At 33.1% G+C, this 22,819-nt stretch overlaps 3 protein-coding genes and 1 long non-coding RNA gene across 5 annotated transcripts; 2 read left to right on the top strand and 2 right to left on the bottom strand.

Moving 5' to 3' along the window:
- LOC109354074 (truncated transcription factor CAULIFLOWER D-like) lies at positions 292-6,328 on the top strand. The gene is made up of 8 exons (XM_019596431.1): positions 292-799; positions 1,199-1,283; positions 1,564-1,625; positions 2,524-2,623; positions 3,183-3,224; positions 5,271-5,312; positions 5,430-5,533; positions 6,046-6,328. Exons 1-8 carry the CDS (start codon positions 618-620, stop codon positions 6,149-6,151), a joined length of 723 nt encoding a protein of 240 aa, XP_019451976.1. The 5' UTR covers positions 292-617; the 3' UTR covers positions 6,152-6,328.
- Positions 7,632-8,605, bottom strand: LOC109353955 (uncharacterized mitochondrial protein AtMg00810-like). Its single transcript, XM_019596307.1, has 2 exons — positions 8,518-8,605; positions 7,632-8,266 (listed from the first exon to the last, which is right to left on the bottom strand). Exons 1-2 carry the CDS (start codon positions 8,603-8,605, stop codon positions 7,632-7,634), a joined length of 723 nt encoding a protein of 240 aa, XP_019451852.1.
- On the bottom strand, positions 14,492-14,914 carry LOC109355036. The gene is made up of 2 exons (XR_002108622.1): positions 14,630-14,914; positions 14,492-14,584 (listed from the first exon to the last, which is right to left on the bottom strand). It is a non-coding gene; the product is annotated as an uncharacterized LOC109355036 (long non-coding RNA).
- On the top strand, positions 14,555-18,387 carry LOC109355034 (probable fructokinase-7). 2 transcript variants are annotated; one of them, XM_019597942.1, is made up of 7 exons: positions 14,555-14,666; positions 15,770-15,960; positions 16,207-16,419; positions 16,504-16,701; positions 16,850-16,990; positions 17,338-17,454; positions 18,029-18,379. In XM_019597942.1, exons 1-7 carry the CDS (start codon positions 14,645-14,647, stop codon positions 18,164-18,166), a joined length of 1,020 nt encoding a protein of 339 aa, XP_019453487.1. In that variant the 5' UTR covers positions 14,555-14,644; the 3' UTR covers positions 18,167-18,379. The 2 variants fall into 2 exon arrangements, with proteins under 2 accessions (XP_019453487.1, XP_019453486.1); XM_019597941.1 differs by lacking the exon at positions 14,555-14,666 and adding an exon at positions 15,015-15,121 and having other exon boundaries at positions 18,029-18,387.

Raw genomic sequence — 22,819 nt, forward strand, 5'->3', positions numbered from 1 at the left:
ATAAGTTATGACTCTAAATTTTTGAAATATCTTAAAAATACAACACCAACAAGATTTATTATACGTGATAGATGAGTAATTTTTTTTAAACATGATGAAGTCAGATTGGATTTTTATCTTAAATATGAAGAAAAAATACAAAATTCAATTGACTGATATCTATATCTTTGAAAAGATTAATGTCCATTGTTGGCAGACAACACCCTTCCACAGAAAGAAAAATTGCTTGACAAATGACAAGATTTCACAACTACCCTGTCTCTATCTTTAGAAAGTGAAACATTTAAAAAGAAAAACGGCATCAATGCATCATCATGGAAAAGGGTAAAATCCAAGGTTACCACTTACCATTTTGACGAAACCATACACAATAACTATATTATTCTCCTTTATTATTATCTTTTCTATGAATGGATTTTAAGAGGGAAATCTTTGCTTTACATGATTCCTTAGCCTGATATTACGGGGAAAAGGGTGGTCAATATATTAGCATATAAAAAGAGAATCATTATCTTACATTTCGATTATCCTTTCAGCAGTTGAATATATAAAGAGAGAAAGGTTAGTGTAGTTAAATTTAGAGATATATTGTGTGAGAGAGAGAAAGGAAGAAAAACATGGGAAGAGGGAGAGTGATTCTGGAAAGAATAGAGAACAAGATTAGTCGCCAAGTAACCTTCTCAAAGCGTAGAAGTGGTTTGATGAAGAAAGCATTCGAGCTTTCTCTGCTATGTGATGCTGAGGTAGCCCTTATCATTTTCTCTGGCCGTGGCAAGCTTTACCAGTATAGCAGCACTGAGTAATTTTCTATCAACTCAAATATCCATATTTCATCCCTTAAGTTTAATATAAGTTTCATTTTAGTATATATAGAAAAGCTCAGGACGAAAAATAACAAAATTTGATTATGGATTGTTATATATGTAAACATATAGTAATTTGATTAATAATATCGGAAATTTGGTCTTTAAGCCATTCAAACGAAATAAACCTTTAAGGACTAATATGTCTGATGCAATAAATATTTGAAGACCACTTTCTCACCTTTTATAGGAAACTAAATTCGCATATATGAAAATTTTCAAAAACAAAATGCTCTTTGCTGTAAGTACTTTTATGCCTTATATAGGGATTATTTTATCAGGATCCCAATAGATTAAATAATTTGACGGTCTTTTTTTATTATGATGATGGTCAGCATCAACAAAATCATAGAGAAGTATCGTCAATGTTGTTACAATAAGTTGCAAGCCTGCAGCGATTTTTTGGAACATGAACCACAGGTTTTCTCTTCTACTTTTCCCTTATATATGAAAAATCGTTAAGTTTTCTAGTCACTTGTGGGAACAAAATCTTCTGTACCATAAACTACATCTAGCTCCAATTTTGTCATAATTGTGTTATCCTTTTTTTATATGATATATTTGCTGATTTTGTCAAGTATATGTATTAATATTTTTATTTTGTTTATAAAAAACATGATTCTAATGATTGCAAGGCCCTTATATAGCAAAACAAGGTTCCTTTTAGAATTGACTAGTTTTGCATTATTGTGCCTTGCAGAGCCAATACCATGAGTTCTTGAGATTAAAAGTGAAACATGAATGTCTTGAACGATCACAAAGGTAATGGATAGAGTATATTCTTCATATGTATTTTATAGGCTTCTGTCTCTTTTGCTTCAGTCTATCCCTATTTATAAGTCACATTTTAGAAGTTTTTCTTATTCCGAAAATATAAATTTTTATAATATTTAGGAATTATTAATTGATTTATACCAAATACACTCTTAATTTTTCCACTATATATTTACTATTATCTCCATATTTTAATAAATTATTTAACTTTTCTCATAATAATGATTGGTTTTGGTTGTTTTTTTTAACCAGGAGAATCTTTTCAATTGGGGGCACTTTTGGAATGTCGATACATTTGTTTTTATAAATTTGACAATAATAATTATTTTTACCTAATTCTATTCTTCTACATAGATTAGTTAATAATCACATATGTAGGAATAGAGACTAACCCGTTCAGACTACTTTTATATAAGGACTTTACATTTTTTTTATGTATCATATTGTTTTTTATTATTTTGTCTGTTAATAAATATGTGAAATTTTCAACGAGACTTAAAGTGTAAAATTATAATGTTATAGTATTTTTCTTAAAAACTTATATAACTTAACTACTCTTATTAGTATGTATAATTTAGTTAAAAATACGTTATAATAAAGATGATAGAGAGTATTTGAAGCTCTTCATTTAATTTTCATCACTCCAATCATGACTCCGTTATAATAATGTCATATACATCCGAATGACTTGTTATATATATTAACATAATTATTTGAATTTCTCCAAATTAAAATTTGGATGTATTTGAAATGGTCCAAAACCATAACATAATTTCTCCAAAACCATCATTGCTATGATTACGTCAACATTAATACAGAGAAAAATAATTTGTTTAAGTCCGACTTATTGAACACTACTTTACATTATTTCTTTGGTTGTTTGAAGGAAATTTCAAGGTGAAGAACTAGAGTCACTTACCTTGGAAGAATTACAGAGCCTTGAGAAACAACTTGATAGAACGACCACACTGACTCGACAGCAACACGTAATGTCCTAGATCTAATCGAATATCTATTATAAATGGCCCCAAGTTACATTTACCCAATTGCCGGGAAAACAACTAATGTAACTACAATTATAATTGTAACGTTACTGTGGAGACTCTTAAAAGCCGTAATATTGCAGCCCAATTGCATTTGCCAAGTCAAATATAAAATATTATTCATCAATGCACATATATATAAATTATCTTATTGAATTGATAAATATAATAATCAATTCCTTAATTATATCCTTAGAGCTAAGATATTTCTAAATTGTTATTGCATTATTTATATCCTTAGTGATGTATTGATTATGTATAAATTTTTATATTATCAGTATATAGATATTACATTATTCTTTAATTATATCCTTAGAGCCAAGATGTTTTGTTGTGTGTTCAATCTAATTTTTGTATTCACTTGCCAAACCTCTAGCAAAAGAAATATAGCCTGGTAAAGCGATGCACGATGTCATGATTTTATTTGGGGATAGCTTCACTAGCTAATTAATCCAGTTATTTGAGTTATATAATAGTCACTATCCTGCTTTTTAAATTGCAGATGAAGAACCTCATTGCACGAGCTGACGAATTACGCGAAAAGGTATGCAATTATTTAACTACAACTTTACACATGAAGATGGTATATGCTATAAGAGGATTGGATCTGTTGTCTCTAACCTTGTCCTCATTCATGTCCTTAATCAATCATAATGAAATAAAATTGATAAAATTATGAATATTTAATTTTCTTTTAACTGATGTGGCATTATATAATTGGTTTGGGACAAGGTTTGGCACAATAGATCCTTGTCTGAATCTTCTCCACGTGGACCCTTGTTTCTTTGAAAATTTGAATTTCGCTTCGTATTTTTGGTTTTCTGTTTGTTCAAGATTATTTATGTCTATCTTATCTGAGTTGTGAAAAGAGAATTATTTTAAAGAATTGTGCTTCATAAAAGCTTCAATAATAAAGTGATTACAAATTCGTTAATTGTTTTTCATGTGGTTCAGTAGTTGTATTGTGGGCTATAGAATTCGTTTTGACCCAAATTTTAGTCCAGTATAGATATAACTGATTTGTTAAACTCGGTAATGGTGGGAAGGAATTATTGTCTGATCCAAGATCAAAAGTCTCTTTTCACACTTGTACGAGTAATTATAATTATTTTCTTTCTAAATTAAAATATTCAAAAATTGTTTGATAATGGAATTTGAACTTCATATATAAATGACTCTTCTAGTGAAATACTTTTTTAGCAAAACATTCATTAATAGAAGTATACCCAATACATTAACCAGTGTTGTTGGAACCGGACCAGACCGGACGGTCCGACCGGTCTGACTGCTGACCGGACTTGAAAACGGCTCTGGTTTGCCGTCTTAACCGAATGAGAGTTGGACCGCTTTGAACCGGAACAAATCCGGTCCGGCCATGTTAAACCCGGTTAAACCAGATTAACCCGGGAAGTAAACCGAACGGCTCACTTAAAAATAAAAAAAATGGGACAATGTTCTAATATTTTGTTTTACTATGGTCCAAAAAAAGATAAAGAGGTATTATTTCAATATAACTATACATAATTATTAATTATATAAAGTTTTACATTTATATATAACTATATATTTATAAATAAAAATTATTAATTATCTACGAAATCACCCGGTCAGACCGGACGGTTTAACCGTTTAAACCGATTAAACCTAATACGGGACCTCTGCCGGTTTGACGTCCGGCTCGGGTTTCACAACACTGACATTAACTTTACAGATACCTTGTGGTGAAATATAGCAAACCAATCAACTATATTCTTATTGAGCAAAGTTTTTTTTTTAATTTATTATTACTCCAGTAATCAAAATTTTATACTTGATTCTCTATGATTGGTTAATTCATATAGTACTTTTTTCACATGAAGTATTTTTTCATTCCACAAAAAGTAAATATGTATATATAAGAATAACTCACCACCTGAGCATAAACAACACAAAATTAGTAAGCTCTTATAGATTTTGATGTGTGAGTGAAAGAAGTCTCACATTCAAAAGGATGAGATAAGTGGAAGAGTATATATAAGTTCAAAGACATGTCTCTTCACTTAGTTTATGGTAAAATATCCCTCTAATGGATGTGTTCTCTGATTCAGTCATGACAAATAGTATTAGAGCTTATGATTCAGTTGGGACAAGAATTATGGATCAACGAATTTAATGATGTTAAAGATTCAATGTTAATAGGATATGATACATAAAAAGACTTATAAAACTAATGACTTAAGCTATCCTTTAGTGGATAAGATAAGAGAGACAAGATAATAATGATATGTCCTTCACTCATTTTATTAGCATTTTGAATTATAAAAATGAAATTAATATGTACATTGACAACGTAAAGATTTTTAATATTATATTATTTATCATTCATATGTTAACAACTATTTATCATTACATAAAAAATTATTAACTCAAGATAGATATAGTATAAAAAATTCACATAGTACATGCATCAAAGGAGTGGTGACACTCCCTAACGCTTCTCCATAACCTGAAGCTGGTACATTAAGTTATTGCAAATTTGCATCGCTTAGATGTATCACAACATACATTTATTTTAGTAGCCATTAATTCTCACATTCTATATATTTGGCAGGTGCATAGCTTGGAGGAGCTTAACAAACAATTAGAATCCAAGGTTTTGCATTTAAGTAATCATGTTATTATGGTTGAGGAGACCTATTTCATTGTCAAATATTTTTTTGTCATAAGGCCTTCTACATAATTGTTTGCACTTTTAAAATGTATGTTCCAGGGAAGAGATGAATTGTCGAGCCTTGTTCCTAACTGTACAAACCAAATTCAGCTGCATTCTGGACAAGCTACTCAGTTTGAATATGGGACAACCTTAAACACATGGTATTGATACAGTAGAAACCTAATCATTAATAACCATGTAAGGTATATGTAGAATTATGCATCCAATATAAATAAAATAAGAGTTACAAAAGAGATAAAAGTAGGTGAATAAGAATAGTTACAAGATGATATTGATACAATTTAGAGGTTTGGCAATCAATGAATAATGAATTGAGTCTTTTCTGGCCTACATTGATCATTAATCTAAAGTCGAAGATTTGATCCTTGCTAATTTTAGAATCTGTTTAAGATTGAGCTTAACTGAGTTAAAGATGAGATACCTCATTTAAATTTCTCTCTATTCATATCCCTCAATTTATTTACATTCTCAAAGTAACCCGACATACAAACATCTTGCTATCACTTTGTTAACATTCTTTCATGTATCATAAGAGAAGAAGAATCACGTTCACCACTAATAGTTGTATATAAAAAAACAATTAACAGACCCGTATTTGATCAAAATACTAATATATAACAAAAAAACCAAAATAATATATACTTTGTTGCAGCGGGTTTCGGCATCAGAAGGAAGCTGCTACAAAAGGAAAAGCAATTGGCACATACATAGAGAGTGTTCAGATCAACCATAACAAAAACAATGGAGGGCTTCTGTGAATGCTCATTTACTTAGAGATTGTTCAAGCTCTTGTATGTACTCATCAAATAGTTCTTACAAAAACTTGTTGGGTGTCTAGTCTCTAGTGAGATCACCCAAACATGAAGTCCTTTGATTATTAATAGAGTAGCTGCTATCTATTAACACAGCTCGACCTAAAAACAGTTGTATTTTCACCGGAGATGCTGGTATTTTCTGTTGGGTTTATTTTACTATGAAGTCTCACATTAGATACAATGGTAGAAGAGAAAGAAATCATAAGTAGAAAATATTTATAAAACTAATATCTTAAGGTTTTAGTTTAAGACGTGGGGTCTCACATAATACTCCGATAACAATAAAACTCCATAGTGGTTGGAGGCTCTCCGATCACAGTCTAGTCCAACATTTGCCATACACATAATACTTGGATAAACTGAAGAACTTAAAATGGAAAGACCATGGACATAATGTGTTACTAGAAGAGGATAAAAACCACCATAGTCAAGCAAACATTTTCCACGCAAATATAAATGGTTATAGGAGACAAGTATTTTTATCTTCCACCATGTTTCCAAGTCTATCACGTACCAATTACAACATGACATCTCAAAAAGTTCCCTGCCATGTTTCTTTGATCGAGGATGAGAAAGAAGAAGATTGAGAAGATAACAAGAGGATGAAGAAGGAAAACTTTTCTAATATTATTGATTGATTAAAATACAAAGATACTACAATATTTATAAGGAACTTCTACAAATAGAAACTTAGCTTAACCAACTAACTAACTCTCTAACTAAAAACATACTCAAAACTGAAAACTAACAAGACTAAATAATTCTGAACAAATACATTATAAACAAGCCAAAGTTCTCTTTGAATCAAGTTGATTAAGAATTGTCCATCAAGTTGCCCAAGACTAAGCTCATCATGAACTTGGATGTCATTGAAATTCATCCTATTAGGACAGTTTGGTCGAGACTAGAAGTCTGGCCAATCTCCTTGTCCAAGCTACCTCGATTCAATCTATCCAAGCCAAGCTTTGTGCCATCCTTAAAGTCACTCCTCACGTCATGCTCCAATCCTGATCCACACTCATCCTGCTGATCCAAGCCAATTTGACAGTATTGTAGGCAAACCTGTTCTACGTTACAATTCACAAGACTAGGCACACAATTAGACACCAAATTTGATACCCCCCACAAGTTGGAATGTGTATGTCACACGTACCAAGCTTGCAAACATTGTTGGAGAAAACTCCAGGGGGTTGAGCTTTGGTAAAAATATTTGCAACTTGTAAGGCACTGGAAATAGACAAAAGATGAACACTACCATTTACAATTTTTTCTCTTATAAAATGACAATCAATATCAATATGTTTGGTTCTTTCATGAAAAACAGGATTGGCTGCAATGTGCAATGCATATATTGATTGTCACAATAAAGGACAACAGGATCCTTATGAGAGAATTTTAAATCATCAAACAAATACAAAAGTCACTAAGCCTCACAACTAGTGATGGCCAATGCTCTGTATTCAGCCTCGACAGAGGACCTTGAGACAGTCTTTTGTCTCTTACTTTTCCAAGAGATTAAAGAATCTACTAAGAAGAAACAGAATCTTGTAACTGATCTTCTTGTGTCAAGGCATGAAGCCCAATTAGAGTCATTAACACCCTTTAAAGAGATGCTACTATTCGAAGAGAAAAACAAACCTTTACCAGGAGCACCTTTTACATATCTTAGGATTCTCATAGCAGCTTTAAAATGTTCAGTGGTAGGAGCAACCAAGAATTGGCTCAAATGCCCAACAGAAAAGGCAATATCTGGCCTGGTGTGAGTGAGATAAACTAATCTCCCAAGCATTCTTCTATATGAAGTGATATCAGCACAGGGTGAACCAGAGGTGCTATACAAATTTGTGCTACTATCCATAGGACTAGTGTTAGGCTTAGCACCAAGCATGCCAGATTCCTCAAGCAAATCCAAAGCATACTTTCTTTGGCATAAATTGATTCCTTCCTTACTTCTAGCCACTTCCATCCCAAGAAAGTATTTGAGGACTCCTAGGTCTTTTATGCTGAATTTATTATCAAGAAGTTGCTTAATGTTCTGTATCTCAATCAAGTCATCACCTGCAACAATTAAATCATCCACATACACAAATATAATAGTATAGCTGTTGGTATTGATTTTGGTAAAAAGGGAATAGTCAGCTCTAGATTGAGAGTAACTAGAATTGATTAAAATAGTGGTTAGTTTGGCATTCCATTGCCTATTGGCTTACTTTAAGCCATATAGAGATTTTTCTAATTTGCATACAAGACAGGTATTAAGTAAGCTAAGCCCAGGGTGGCTTTCATGTAAACTTCTTGTATTAGATCACCATGCAGAAAGGCAGTATTCACATCAAGTTGGTGAAGGTGCCATCCTTTTATGGAAGCTAAAGCAAGCATGGTCCTTATGGTGGTCATCTTGACCACATGACTAAAAGTGTCAAGGTAATCAATCCCTGCAGTTTGAGTATACCCTTTTGCCACTAACCTAGCTTTATATCTCTCTATACTCCCATCTACATGATGTTTTACTTTAAACACCCATTTGCAACCTATAGCCTTCTTATCTTTAGGCAATTAAGTTAATATCCAAGTCTTATTTTTCTTAAGGGCATCAAGTTCAACATTTATGGCATCAAGTTCAACATTTATGGCATCAACCCAATGATGGTATTGGATAGCCTCAGTATAGGAATCAGGTTCAAAATCTGTACTTATGGAAGCTGAGTAATCCTTTTGTTTAGATGACAGTTTCTCATAATAGAGGACTTGCGTCAGAGGATACTTAACATCCTTTCTATTCATACAAGCACCATAAATTCCTAGGGAACAGTGATAATCCCTGAGGTAACTAGGAGGATTCCTTTCTCTCTTGGATCTCCTTGGGTTTTCATACTCAATATTTTCATTCTGAGAGTCAGTCCCTTCAAGGGAACCTAGATTATCGTTATTTTCTTCATCAGGAGCATGATCTTGAACATAATCTAAATCATCATCTAGATAGTGATCATTATTATTAAAAGAAACAGTAGGAAGAAATATATCAATGTTATTTTCAGACACCATATCAGATTTAGCAAAACGAAAAGTGTTCTCATAGAAGTTAACATTTCTAGATATGAAGATTTCTTTATTAGCACAATCAAACAAGATATAACCCTTTGTCCCATGTTTAAAGCCAAGGAAAGTACATCTTCTTGCTCTTGGATCCAATTTCTTTATATTGTTGTTTAAAGTGGAAGCAAAAGCAAGACATCCAAAAAATTTGAGTCTTATAAAGTCAGGATCATGATTGTAAAGAATTTGATAAGGGGATTTCTTGTTAAGGTACATAGAGGGTTGTCTATTAATAAGGTAAACAACATGGGCAACCCCATAGTTCCAGAAACATTTCGGAAAAGAAGATTGATACATCAAGGCTGTAGTTATTCCTAAAATGTGTTGGTGTTTCCTCTCAACAATGCCATTTTGTTGAGGGGTCTCCACACAACTGGTTTGATGGATGATGCCCTTTGAATCATAGAATTCTTTTAGCCTAAATTCTCATCCATTATCAGTCCTGATCATTTTGATTTTGGCATCAAATTGAGTCTCAGTCATGTTAGCAAAGTTTTTGACAAGTTGGGCAGCCTCTGACTTGTCTCTCATAAAAAACAGCCAAGTATGTCTAGATTTATCATCAACAACAGTAAGGAAATACCTATGTCCTAGAATTGAGGGGACAAATATGGGTCCCCATATGTCAATGTGAATAAGATCAAAGCAATGAGAGGTGTTAGTATTGCTGTTAGCAAAAGGTAACCTCTTTTGCTTGGCATAATGACATATTTCACATGGGTTATTGCTATCTTTAGTACTAATGAAAGGGAAGTCTTTATTTAAAAGCTCAAGTTTAAACTTTGATGGATGTCCCAGCCTCTTATGCCATATGTCATTACTGTTAGAGTAAACATTGATACATTTTTTATCACTGTTCATACTGAAAATTAAATTGTTAGAACTAATGATGTATAGTCCCCTTTGTTCCTTAGCTGCACCAATCATCCTCAAGGTTAATTCTTCCTGCAACACACATTTGGTGTTGGTGAAGATTAGCTTACAGTCAAGGGCATTGGTAAGTCTAGAGACAGATATAAGGTTAAAGGTGAACTTAGGTATATATATGACATTGGTCAAGTACAAATCCTTTGAGAATATGACAGTGCTAGATATATTACTCATGACCTCATTTCCATTAGGCAGTTTGATTTGAATAGGATTGATTCTTTTAAAAGATTGAAATTCTGATAAGGAAAAACAGACATGATCTGTTGCACCTGTATCAAGAAGCCAATCCTTAGATTTAGCATAACGAGTTATGGTTTCAGATTCACCTGGATTGGAGGCATCACAGTTGGTAATTTGATTGGTGACTTGACATTGGTCTCCTGGTTCCTTAAGCATAGCTAGGATGGCCTTGTGTTGTTCAGGGGTGAATCCATATATGCTCCCTGGAATGCTTTGAATATCTTCTTCATTTGAACCAAGAATGTTGTTGATATTGTTGGTATTCTTATAATATGGCGGAAAACCATGTTTCTTGTAACAAGTGTCAATGGTATGACCATTCTTGTTACAATATGAGCAGACCTTTGAGTTAAATGAACCTCTTCCTCTTCCATTTCCAGCATCATATCCTTTTCCAATTCTATTATTTTGGTTACTAGTTTTGAATCCTCTTCCTCTGAACTTTCATCTGCTTGGTGCATCATCACTAGTACTGGCCAAGATCTTGGTTTCACTTATATCAAGAGGCAAACTCATTTGTCTCTCTTGTTGGATTAGAAAAGAAAAGGCTTTGTTGATGGTAGGTAAGGGATCCATCAACGTAATTTGAGATTTCACTGCTGAATATTGTTCATTAAGCCCTTTTAGAAATCTGATTACATGATCATTCTCTCTATATGATCTCACAATGTTGGCAAGTTCAGAATCACAATGAACAGGGCATCTACTTGAGGGTATGGGTCTGAAATCATCCAACTCCTCCCATAAGCCTTTCAAATGAGTATAGTACGAGCTTATGGATAAATTGCCCTACCTCACACTATATATTTCTTCTTGCAATTCACAGATCCTAAAGACATCTCCCTCATGATATCTTTCTTTCAAATCTTGCCAAACTTCGAGAGTTGTCTCCATCCATAGTATACTATTCACTATATCCTTATTTATGGAGTGAACTATCCAGGCTAGAACTAGAGTGTTGCATATATCACATGCTACAAAGTTAGGATCACTTGTGTTTGGCTTTTTAAAGAACCGTCTATGTATTGTATCTTATTCTTGGTCTTTAGAGCCATGAACATCTCTTTAGCCCAAGAATGATAATTCACTCCATTGAGAAGATGAGTTACTAACACTGCACTCTGATTTTCACTAGGATGAATATAGAATTGGCTAGCAGGATCATTGATGGGATTCATTATGGTGACAGATTTGGCCATTTGAACCGAGAAAGAATTAAAAGAAGCGAGATGGAGAGAGATTTAGCAGAGTGACAAAGATTTTGGCGCAACAGAGCATCAATTGATGCTCTGATACCATCTCAAAAAGTTCTCTGCCATGTTTCTTTGATTGAGGATGAGAAAGAAGAATATTGAGAAGATAACAAGAGGATGAAGAAGGAAAACTTTTCTGATATTATTGATTGATTAAAATATTAAAATACAAAGATACAACTATATTTATAAGGAATTTCTGCAAATAGAAACTTAGCCTAACCAACTAACTAACTCTATAACTAAAAACATACTCAAAACAGAAAACTAACAAGACTAAATAATTCTGAACAAGGACATTATAAACAAGCCAAAGTTCTCGTTGAATCAAGTTGATTAAGAATTGTCCATCAAGTTGCCCAAGACTAAGCTCATCATGAACTTGGATGTCATTGAAATTCGTCCTGTTAGGACAGTTTGGTCGAGACTGAGAAGTCTGGCCAATCTCCTTGTCCAAGCTACCCTGATTCAATCTATCCAAGCCAAGCTTTGTGCCATCCTTCAAGTCACTCCTCACGTCATGCTCCAATCTTGATCCACACTCATCCTGCTGATCCAAGCCAATTTGACAGCAGTGTAGGCAAACCTGTTCTACATCACAATTCACAAGACTAGGCACACAATTAGACACCAAATTTGATGTGACATGTCAGTTAAAAAAATAAATATGCATGACTTCTAAGAGATGATATTATTAGGGATATATTTGGGAACAACAAATTTTTACTGGATATAAGAAGTCTTCCTACTACCACCTACTAGGGAATTTCAAAATAAAAATCACATCACCCAAAAGTGAATACAACTAAGGGGTGATATTGCACAAAATGGGTATAACAACCCAGCAAAAAGAGAAGAGAGAACAAGAAACAAGCTATACCAAAATGTAGCATTTAACACCAGGAACAATATATTAAAATCTTTTAAGAAATGAAATTCTTTTACCCATTTGGTGAAAAGCCTAAGACCAACCTTTAATTGCTCCTTCTCCCTGGCCTAGAAAACCCCCCATTTACTAAGAGTAATGATGGAAACTTATGAATTATTTATTTGATATATTATGAATATAATTTTGGATAAATTTTAAGTTCAAGTTTGAGTTTAAAGATAGTTTAATTTGTTTAGCTAAATAAGTAAGTTGAAACTTAAAACTATACTTGCTTATCCAAATGAGTTGACATAATGTTTAATGGCGATCTTGATAAAAAATTTAAATGAGACAATAATATTTAATTATAATTTACAATTAAAATTAATTCAGTAAAATATAAAAAGAAACATAATTCCATATAAGTACTATAACTATAGGGTATACATTTTGAAACAAGTGGGTTGAAATCTTTTTCGATTTTTATCCTTTTTAATGGATAATCTTCAACATGACATTGATATGGCCCCCAATTTAAATAAGTTCTCTAAATTTCATCTATTTGAATTACTGCATATTCCTAAATTTGAGGATATTCTTCAATATCAAGTTCTAAAGAATTAATATCATATTTATGTAGCGATACCTTTTAAACATTTAAAAGTTGTTGATTTTGTTAAACTATTTGATCAAATGAAGAAATTTGATGAACTAAAGATATAGAAGTTATATCATCTTTGTTACAAGATTTCATTTTCAAATTTGAATAAATCTTTCTATATTTAGACAATATACATTTTTAGGTAATTTTATTAACCTCAAATTAATAGTATAATGAATCACTAGAAAAATAAATTATTAGAGAATGTGAATATGCCTGTAATAAAACATTGTGTATGTTATAACCAAAATAATTAATACTTGTTAAATATTCAATTAATAATCTAAAATAATTAAAGTAGAACTTCAATAATGAAAAAATATAAATAAATAAAATGAATGAACCCACCTCAATCTACTTTTTCAACAACAAAAAATCAGATTTTAAATTTGGTTGATTTAATAAATGAGTGATTTGACTCATTTAAATAAATGAGTGAAGTTTAAGTGAACATTTTTCATAAGTCAAAATATAAGTTTTAAGAACCGGGTTTGACTTTATTCATTTACACTAGTGATAGTTGGCTTACATGTAGACATAATACAATAATAACTTTATCACTGTGTCAAAGTGCTCTTTTTTTTTATACTTAAAATGGTAATTTAAATGCAATATTACATGGAGTTTTTGTTTGTAATATGAATGGTATCTCATCACCTTTTTAAATAATGAATTAATTTTTTTTGGAGTTTGACTCATGGGAACCCGGTAGGACCTTACGTTACTAGATTATTTCTGAATAAAGTAATTTAAAAATTATCAGACCTCACAATTTTCATATTTCAATAATATATTCTTTACTGGAAAGATTTAAGCTCTAAAATGGTGTATTCCTTTAATTTTAATAAATGAATAACTTTGACATACAAAGTTTCCAGAAAACATTTGAATAGAAAAAATGGGTAATATTTTTCCTAGAATCTAATCAAATACAAATATGTAATGCTCTTATCTTTATTTACTTGAGACAAATGAAATCTTATTTAGTTCGTACTGCTCTTCTCTTTATTTACTTGAATTGTATATTCAGTTCAGTAATGAATATACGGGCTAACTAGGAAAAAATTTATGTTACTTATTATTATTAGATGAAAATAATAATTAAAACAAAAATGGAAACAACTTGCCAACATATTTTGAAAAGTAATAAGTGGTTTAGGAGAAAAAAACCTATATGGTAAAATCTATGTGCTATGCTCATTATTGAATTGGATTTCATTTTGTCATCCCTCCTTCTTCTCATCTACCCTCTGGCTTCCATTTATTTTCTCTGCATAACTTGCACTAAAGTAAAATCTACAATAACATAGCTAATAGCTTCTTTTTCTCTGCAACATAACACTCTGTTTTTCTTGGTTCCAAAATTTGCAGACCTTCATTTTTCTTAAATGGCCCACTCTGCCCTCTCAGGTTTTGTCATCTTTCACCTCTCTCTGTCGCTGTCCACTTTTTTTTTTTTGCTGGTGATCTTGTTTTGGAACTATTATTGCTTTGTTTAATCTGGGTTCGAAGTAGATTTTTTAGTTAAAGATTGTATCTTTTTGCTTTTTCTGATGTTGGGTTTTGCTCTTTTTGGGATTTGTGTTGCTGAATTAGATTGGAGATCTTTGTTGAGTGTATCATTTTTAGTGTTTTGTTATGCTGATTGGACACGTTCTATTATCTTCATATGAAGGTGGTTGTTTCTGTTAATAAGATATGGTCCCTTGGCAGCACCTTTGTTGGGTGTGATTTCCATGTCTCCATGATTCCATGCATACATACAAAATCATGGTTATGGTGATCTTTAGTATTTATGTAGTGTTTGTATGGACTTGATATGAAAAATCTGATTGGATCAGGGAAAAGAAGCAATTTTTTTATAGGTATTCATTCATAAGCTCATATTGTTAGTGTAGTGGTAAAATTTGCAGATCTTAAGTCAATAGATTTTAAGTATCTTGGGCCAATCATAAAATTGAGAGAGAAGTAAACCATACGATTCAAATGGGTGAATGAAATGAAAGAGTGTTTTAGGTGTTGATAGAAAAGTGTTGCTAAAGCTGAAGGGGAGAGTTTACTGCATAACTATAAGATCCTCAGTATTATTTGAGACTGAATGTTGAGTGGTAAAATGTCAACAAGAAAATAAACTCGATGTAGCAGAGATGAGAATCTTGCATTAGATGAGTGGATACACTAGACAAGATATGATTAGGAATGAATGCATTAGGAAGAAAGCTGGGGTAACTTCTACAATAGAAAATATGGTAGAATCGTGCCTTTTGTGGTTTGGGGATGTGTAGAGGAGACTGTTAGAATTTAGAAGCACTAGTAAGGATTGTATATCAAATGGAGGTTAATCTAATTTCTAGAGATGGGTGGTATTTTTTATTTTCAAAGTTTTGGCCTCCTTTCCTAATGGCAGTATCTTGAAGTGTTCTATTTTTATCTACTTCGCAATTAGATTTTGTACTGGTGAAAATTTCTGAAACTATGGTTCCTTTTGATCTGAAGCCACTGGTTTTGTTCAGGTAAATCAAATGGCAAGGAAACAAGTTCACTGGTTGTTTCCTTTGGGGAAATGCTAATAGACTTTGTGCCAACCGAGACAGGAGTGTCACTTGCCGAAGCACCAGCTTTCAAGAAAGCTCCTGGTGGAGCTCCTGCCAATGTGGCTGTTGGTATTTCTAGACTGGGAGGTTCTAGTGCTTTTATAGGCAAGGTATAGTTTTCTATCCATCTACGTTGGTCCAATTGGTTTTTTAATTTATTCTTACTATCTCTCTGAACATGATCCCAGAAGGTTTTGTTGCAATCTTCATACTTCAGACAAATTTGTCAGTTTTGTTGTGATATGCTATGTTTTAAATAGAATATGCTCTATGGAGAAGGCTGTTCCAAACAAAATTCTTTCATGAACTACTAGAATACAAAAACATATATTTATTCCTTTTCATCTGTGAATTAGGTTGGTGCAGATGAATTTGGGTATATGTTGGCAGACATCTTAAAGCAGAATGATGTTGACACATCTGGAATGCGGTTTGACACTAATGCAAGAACTGCCTTAGCTTTTGTTACACTTAGAGCTGATGGCGAGCGTGAGTTTTTGTTTTTTCGGAATCCTAGTGCTGATATGCTTCTTCACGAGTCAGAACTTGATATAACTCTCATGAAGCAGGTTTCTTGAGTTTCTGTCCGAGTTTTATTAAATGTTGCCCAAGGCCTGTGGTTTATGTCAAGCTATTTGTAATTTCCATTTCAGGCTAAAATTCTCCATTATGGTTCCATCAGCTTGATTGAGGAGCCATGCCGGTCAGCTCATCTTGCTGCTTTGAGCATTGCCAAAAAGTCTGGTGCTATTCTCTCTTATGATCCAAATTTGAGACTGGCACTCTGGCCATCAGCTGAGGCCGCCCGGAAAGGCATAATGAGTATATGGGATCAAGCCGATATCATAAAGGTATAAAATAGGTGGCTAAGAGATTCTTATATCATCTACTTCATAAATGCTACTATATACTAGTTTATTTTTTAAAATAAGCCTTCTTTTATTCCTTGTCCCCTCTTCCTTAGTAAATCTAATGTGATATTTTCTTATGTATGTGCAGATAAGTGAGGATGAGATTACATTTTTGACTGGTGGTGATGATCCGTATGATGATAATGTTGTATTGAAGAAACTTTTTCATCCTAATCTCAAGCTTTTAATTGTTACTGAAGGGTCAAAGGGTTGTAGATATTACACAAAGGTATGCTTACGAAAGTGATTTGCATATTTTGTCAAATTTCTAATTTCATCATTGTGGATTCTGTGCAAACGTGTGTGTGCTTGTATCAGCAATCCATAAACAAGTATCACAACACACGTCCCTTACTCTAATAACTGATGAGTTAATGAGTCGGCTGAATTAAGAACTGACATATGAGTGTAATAGCCCTAATGTAAAACCATATCGTAGTAGTGTGCTCGATGACTACTAGCACCTTACTACGCTGATACACAGTTTGGTTTTTAGGCTTCACCTATTTTACTTGTTTTCTTTTCCTCCTTGTGAATCATTGTTCAGCTAAATGTGATTGACATATTTTTGTATAGGAATTTAGGGGCAGGGTTGCAGGCGTTAAAGTTAAACCTGTTGACACAACTGGTGCCGGAGATGCATTTGTTAGTGGGTTTCTCTACAGCGTAGCTTCTGATCAAAGTATTTTTCAGGTATCAAAGTGGATTTGAATTAGCATTTCATGCTAATTGCTACTCAGGGTTTCCATTCAAAACTTGTAAATTGAGTGTTTTACACTATAACATGCATAATGGTGGAAGATGTCCTTAATCCCTTCTACAATTTTGTTTATAATTTATTATTCATTGGCAAGTACTCCTTAGGCAAAAAAGTGCTAGATAGAAGTTTTACAATGGTGGATGAAGTACTTAAACCAGATATCTATAATTTATTCATAATGCAGTGTGTTGAAATTGAAGATGTGTTGATGAGATAGCTCATAGGCATAGCTTTCGGAATATACACTTTGGCTTTTATTTTTTTTCTAGGTTTAATGTTAATAATGGTCTTAAATTGAAACGAATATCTGTACTCTTTCAATTAAGAATGGAAAATGTTCAGCAAACAATTTCTTCCACTTAAATCCTAACCATCTATCATTTATCTGTTGTTGCTTCTTTTGAAACAGGTGTAAAGAAAAGTATTGTGAAAACATCATTATTCATTGAAAATATACTGTCTTTATGATTCTGCCTTAAGGATTTACACATTTATTTTCTTTGGTAGGATGAGAAGCGTCTCCGAAAAGCTCTATATTTTGCCAATGTATGCGGTGCCATCACCGTCACCGAGAGAGGTGCAATTCCTGCACTACCAACAAAGGAAGATGTGTTGCAATTCTTACTTGAAGCAGCCACAATATAGCAGAATTGACAGTTTTTGTTACACTATGTTCCATTTGTTTTAAGCTATAGCTTATGTGATTTTGAGCTTCTTTTATGTTTGAGCACTGTAACTTTCTTATGTAAATTTCATTTTGCCTTACTCTTTCAAGTTTTCTCTTGTGGCAAATGAGCACAGGATTTAGCCAATGCATAGATTTAAGATTTGTAATAAACCAAAAATACTTTAGTTACATTCAAGGAGAAATATATTTTTCTGGTGCACAGGAATGAGGAAATGCTATAACTATTAGCTAGTTGTGAGGATCTATACATTCAAACATAATTCTCTCATCTTGGTAATGAACTGTGAATTAGTTTTCTCGTACCAATTTGTGGTTCTTGCGAACTGGTTTCCTTTTATGAACGAACTGGAATTTTACCTATGGTTTAAGTAAAAGAAAAAAAAAGAATAATTAGTAATATACACTGATTTATATGAATGAGTTATAATAAATAATAATTTTTTTTATCCTAGACTATTTTTCTTATGGTGAAACAAAAATTGATTCAAACTTATAAGATGCAGCATAGAAACGATTATGTAGTGAGCTATGAAAACTCTATTAAATATACTTCTAGTATATCAGTATTTAATAAGGGAACATATCGTGTACTATATATCTGTACCCATATCAAAGAGAACCACATGTTAGTATGCTTTTTACATGTTTTTTAGCCTTGTTGGTAGGGATGTTTATTTCACCTTTATATTGATCATATTTGCCAACGCATTTCACATGAATAAATAAAAGGCAGGAGCAAGAGCTTTCTCATTAATTTTAAGCTTTATTCAAGTGGCTTGAATTGAATGCTAAACTCATGGATGGTTTGTGACTCATTGTCACATTTGATAATACAAGTATATTCCTTGTCATGGATCACGGGCTATGCTAATCGATTGGTTGTTGGATCAATAGAAAATAAAATATATAGTGATTTGTGTTGGACTTGGTTTACTGAAAGTAATTAGTGGAAACTTTTGGGTGTGAAATCTAAAAAATTCTCAAGTGGCACACAGAAGAGTTTTGAAAAAAAGAACAATTCTAAGTCCCACATTGGAGAGATAAGGACTTGAAAAAAATCTCATGTTATAATAGAGGTCTTCTCCCCTCATTATAACTCGACACAAGTTGAATGCACTTTCATTCAACTTTTCATTTCTCCTTCATATTTTCCGCTGATGCATTTTCGGCAAACTTCTTCCCCTTTCTTTCCGAGACACTAAGAATTGGCACAGGCAACCAAATTGTGGGAATTTTGAGAACTGACATTGGTAGACATAGATCTGGACTGTTTTATCCTAGGGACTGCGTGGTTGATAGTCTACTTGCACAATTTGGGTAGTGCCACGAAATGTCTTAAAGAGAGCGACTTGGTCATGACTCAGCCAATAAGTATTATTTCGTGTCATTTAGAATTGTTGCAAGCAACGATAACAATAATTTTAAGACGTTTCTACTACAATGACATTCATAAATAATATTACGGGACCGAAAAAAGATAGAAACATAGAAAAAAGATAAACTAGCTATTGAAATATGTATTTGGAATGAAAATAATTACTTGTGTAAGAATTTCATTCTAAATGGGTTGTCTGATGATCTCTATGGTTACTATAGTCAATACAAGTTTGTCAAACTAAGTTGGTATGCACTTGAAAAGAAATATGGTACTGAGGAAGCCGGGACTAAAAAATACGTTGTTAGTCGTTTACATCAAGTAACATATGACTGATGATAAATCAGTAAAGTCTTAGTCCACTGAGATACATAGAATTGTTCGTGAAATCATTTCTGATGGTATGCCCCTAAAGAGTTAAACTCACGGAGCCTATGAATATGTATTTGTTGGGTATGTTGTAAACAACAAGGCGTACATGTTTTATGACATTAACGCAAAAGTGGTCCTTGAGTTTAAACGGTGTTTATTTCAATGAAAAAGAAATTCCCTTTTAAATTGAGGAATAGTGGGGACATATCAACTAGTCACATACCTATGATTAGAGATAATGATAAAAAATGAAAGGTTTGAAATAGAACCTAGAAGAAGTAAAAGAGCAACAATTGTTAGAGAGTATAGACCTGATTATATTGTCTATATATTGGAGGAGAATCCATCAACTTTCTAAGAAGTTTTGACTTCTTTGGATGGTGATTTGTGGCAAGAAGTCATAAATGATGAGATGGACTATCTAGAGTCTAAGAAGAAACAGACTATTTTAGCTCAATCCATTATGAAAGTTGAGATGATAGTACTAGCAACAACTAGTGAAGAAGCAAGTTGACTGAAAAGCTTGCTTGCAGAGATTCTCTTATGGGAAAACCTGATTTTAGATGTGTTGATCTATTGTGATAGTATCGCAACTATTGCAAAAATTGAGAACCACTTTTATAACGGTACGAAACGACAAATTCATCATAACCAAAACATCATTAGAGAGTTACTCTCTATATTAGTTGTTAGAGTGGATCATGTGCGCACTGAGAATAACTTAGCAGATCCTTTAACGAAAGGACTAGCTAGAGAGAAAGTCTATAATACTTCTAAGAGTATGAGACTATTGCCCTTAGAACGAGGATCACTCATGATGGTAACCCGACCTAACTAACTAGAGATCCGAAGAAATAGGTTCAATGAGTAATAAAAAGTTGTGAAGTGATATGGAAATGAACATGCTATAAAATTATGAGAAGCATGATTCTTGCAGCATATGTAAGGATGAGTTAAACTCTTAATGAGATTTATACTCCAGTTGGAGTGGAGTACCAAGGCACTCTTGATAGACTCACATATGTGAATGTGGAAGTGGTTGCAGCTTGTTATGAAATTTTGGGGCATAAATTTTTAGAGCGTTGACTATATTAGGATAGACGTACATGACCTTTAACACACAGCCTTTACAGAATATACATTTGAAAAGGTTGTGAGTGATTTGTACCGGAGAGAGAGTTCAAAACTACGAGTTACTCTAGTAAAATCTTAATCTTATTCACTATGCAAAGGTTCAAGTCGCATAACACTTTTGTTTATGCACAATCTTATTGAGACCACAAAAATTCTCGAAAATCATTTTTTAATTTCAAGTGGGGATTGTTGGAACTTGGTTTGTTGAAAGCCATTAGTGGAAACTCTTGTGTGTAAAATCTATAAAATTCTCAAGTCTAACATAGAAGAGTTTTGAAAAAAAACAACTCTTAAGTCTTACATTGGAGAGATGAGGAACTTGAAAAAAAAATCTCATGCTATAAATATAGGTCTTATCCCCTCATTATAACTCGCCCCAAGTTGAATGCACTTTCCTTCAACTTTTTCCTTCTCCCTCATATTTTTCACTGATGCATTTCCGACAAACTTCTTCATATTCCTTTCTGTGGCACAAACAACCAAATTGTGGGAATTTCGAGAACTAACACTGGTAATCAGTATTGAGGGAACAAAATTGGCACATGTAGTCATATTATAGGCATTTTGAGAACTGACACGCACATGTAGTCATATTATAGTCATTTTGAGAACTGACACTGATAGTCAGTATTATGGGAAAATTTTTGGCACATGTAGCCATATTGTGGGAATTTCAATAATTGACAGTAGTAGCTAGATTGTGGTGGGTATACTCGAGATTGGGTCTTATAGTGTAGTAAGAATTCGATAATAGAGATCTAAGTTGTTTTATCCTGGGCACAACATGGTTGATAGTCTGCTTGCACAATTTGGGTAGTGCCACGAAACGTCTTAAAGAGAGCGACATGGTCGTGACTCAGCCAGTAAGTATTATTTCGTGTCATTTAAAATTGTTGCAAGCAACGGTAACAAGAATTTTGATATTAATGTTATGTTATTTTAAATTATATGTAGGTATTAAAAATAGGAGATGCTAATAAGTGTTTAAAAGACTCCATGTAGCTAGTATAAGAGTGTTACACTAGGTGAATGAATATATCAAAGAATGTTGTGCAATTACTCATATCTCTAGATAACAGCAATACAAGTTATGGACTTGGGCTGATGTAAATGGGTTGGGGTAGAGGGCTATATATATTGATGTTATGTAAACCTGTTGTAACAAGGAGAAGAATAGTAAAACACTAATCCTTATTCTCTAATAATATATAGTGGTAGTCGCTCAACGCTCCCGGGGACGTAGGCACAATTGGCTGAACCTCGTTACTAAATCTCTTGTGTTATTCTCTTGTCTCTATACTCTTTACTATTTGATTGTTCGCTTGTTCCCAACAATTGGTACCAGATGGCTCTTAACCCAGGTGCCAAATTCGAGGTGGGGAAATTCGATGGAACTGGTAATTTCGGATTATGGCAAAGGAGGGTTAAGGATGTGTTGGCTCTACAAGGTCTATCAAAGGCGCCGCGTGAGAATAAACCAGAGGGTATGGATCAACTGGATTGGGAAGAGTTGAAGGATAAGGCTACAGGAACCATACGGCTCTGTCTATCAGATGAGGTGATGTATCATGTTATGGATCTGACATCACCAACAGAGGTATGGGAGACATTAGAGAAGCGGTTTATGTCCAAGTCTCTAACAAATAAGTTGTATTTGAAACAGAGACTCTATGGCCTGAAGATGCAGGAAGGTGCTAATTTGCAACAACATCTCAACAATTTTAATCAA

Source organism: Lupinus angustifolius, chromosome LG08 (genome assembly GCF_001865875.1).
Source record: "Lupinus angustifolius cultivar Tanjil chromosome LG08, LupAngTanjil_v1.0, whole genome shotgun sequence".
Classification (NCBI taxonomy): Eukaryota; Viridiplantae; Streptophyta; class Magnoliopsida; order Fabales; family Fabaceae; genus Lupinus; species Lupinus angustifolius.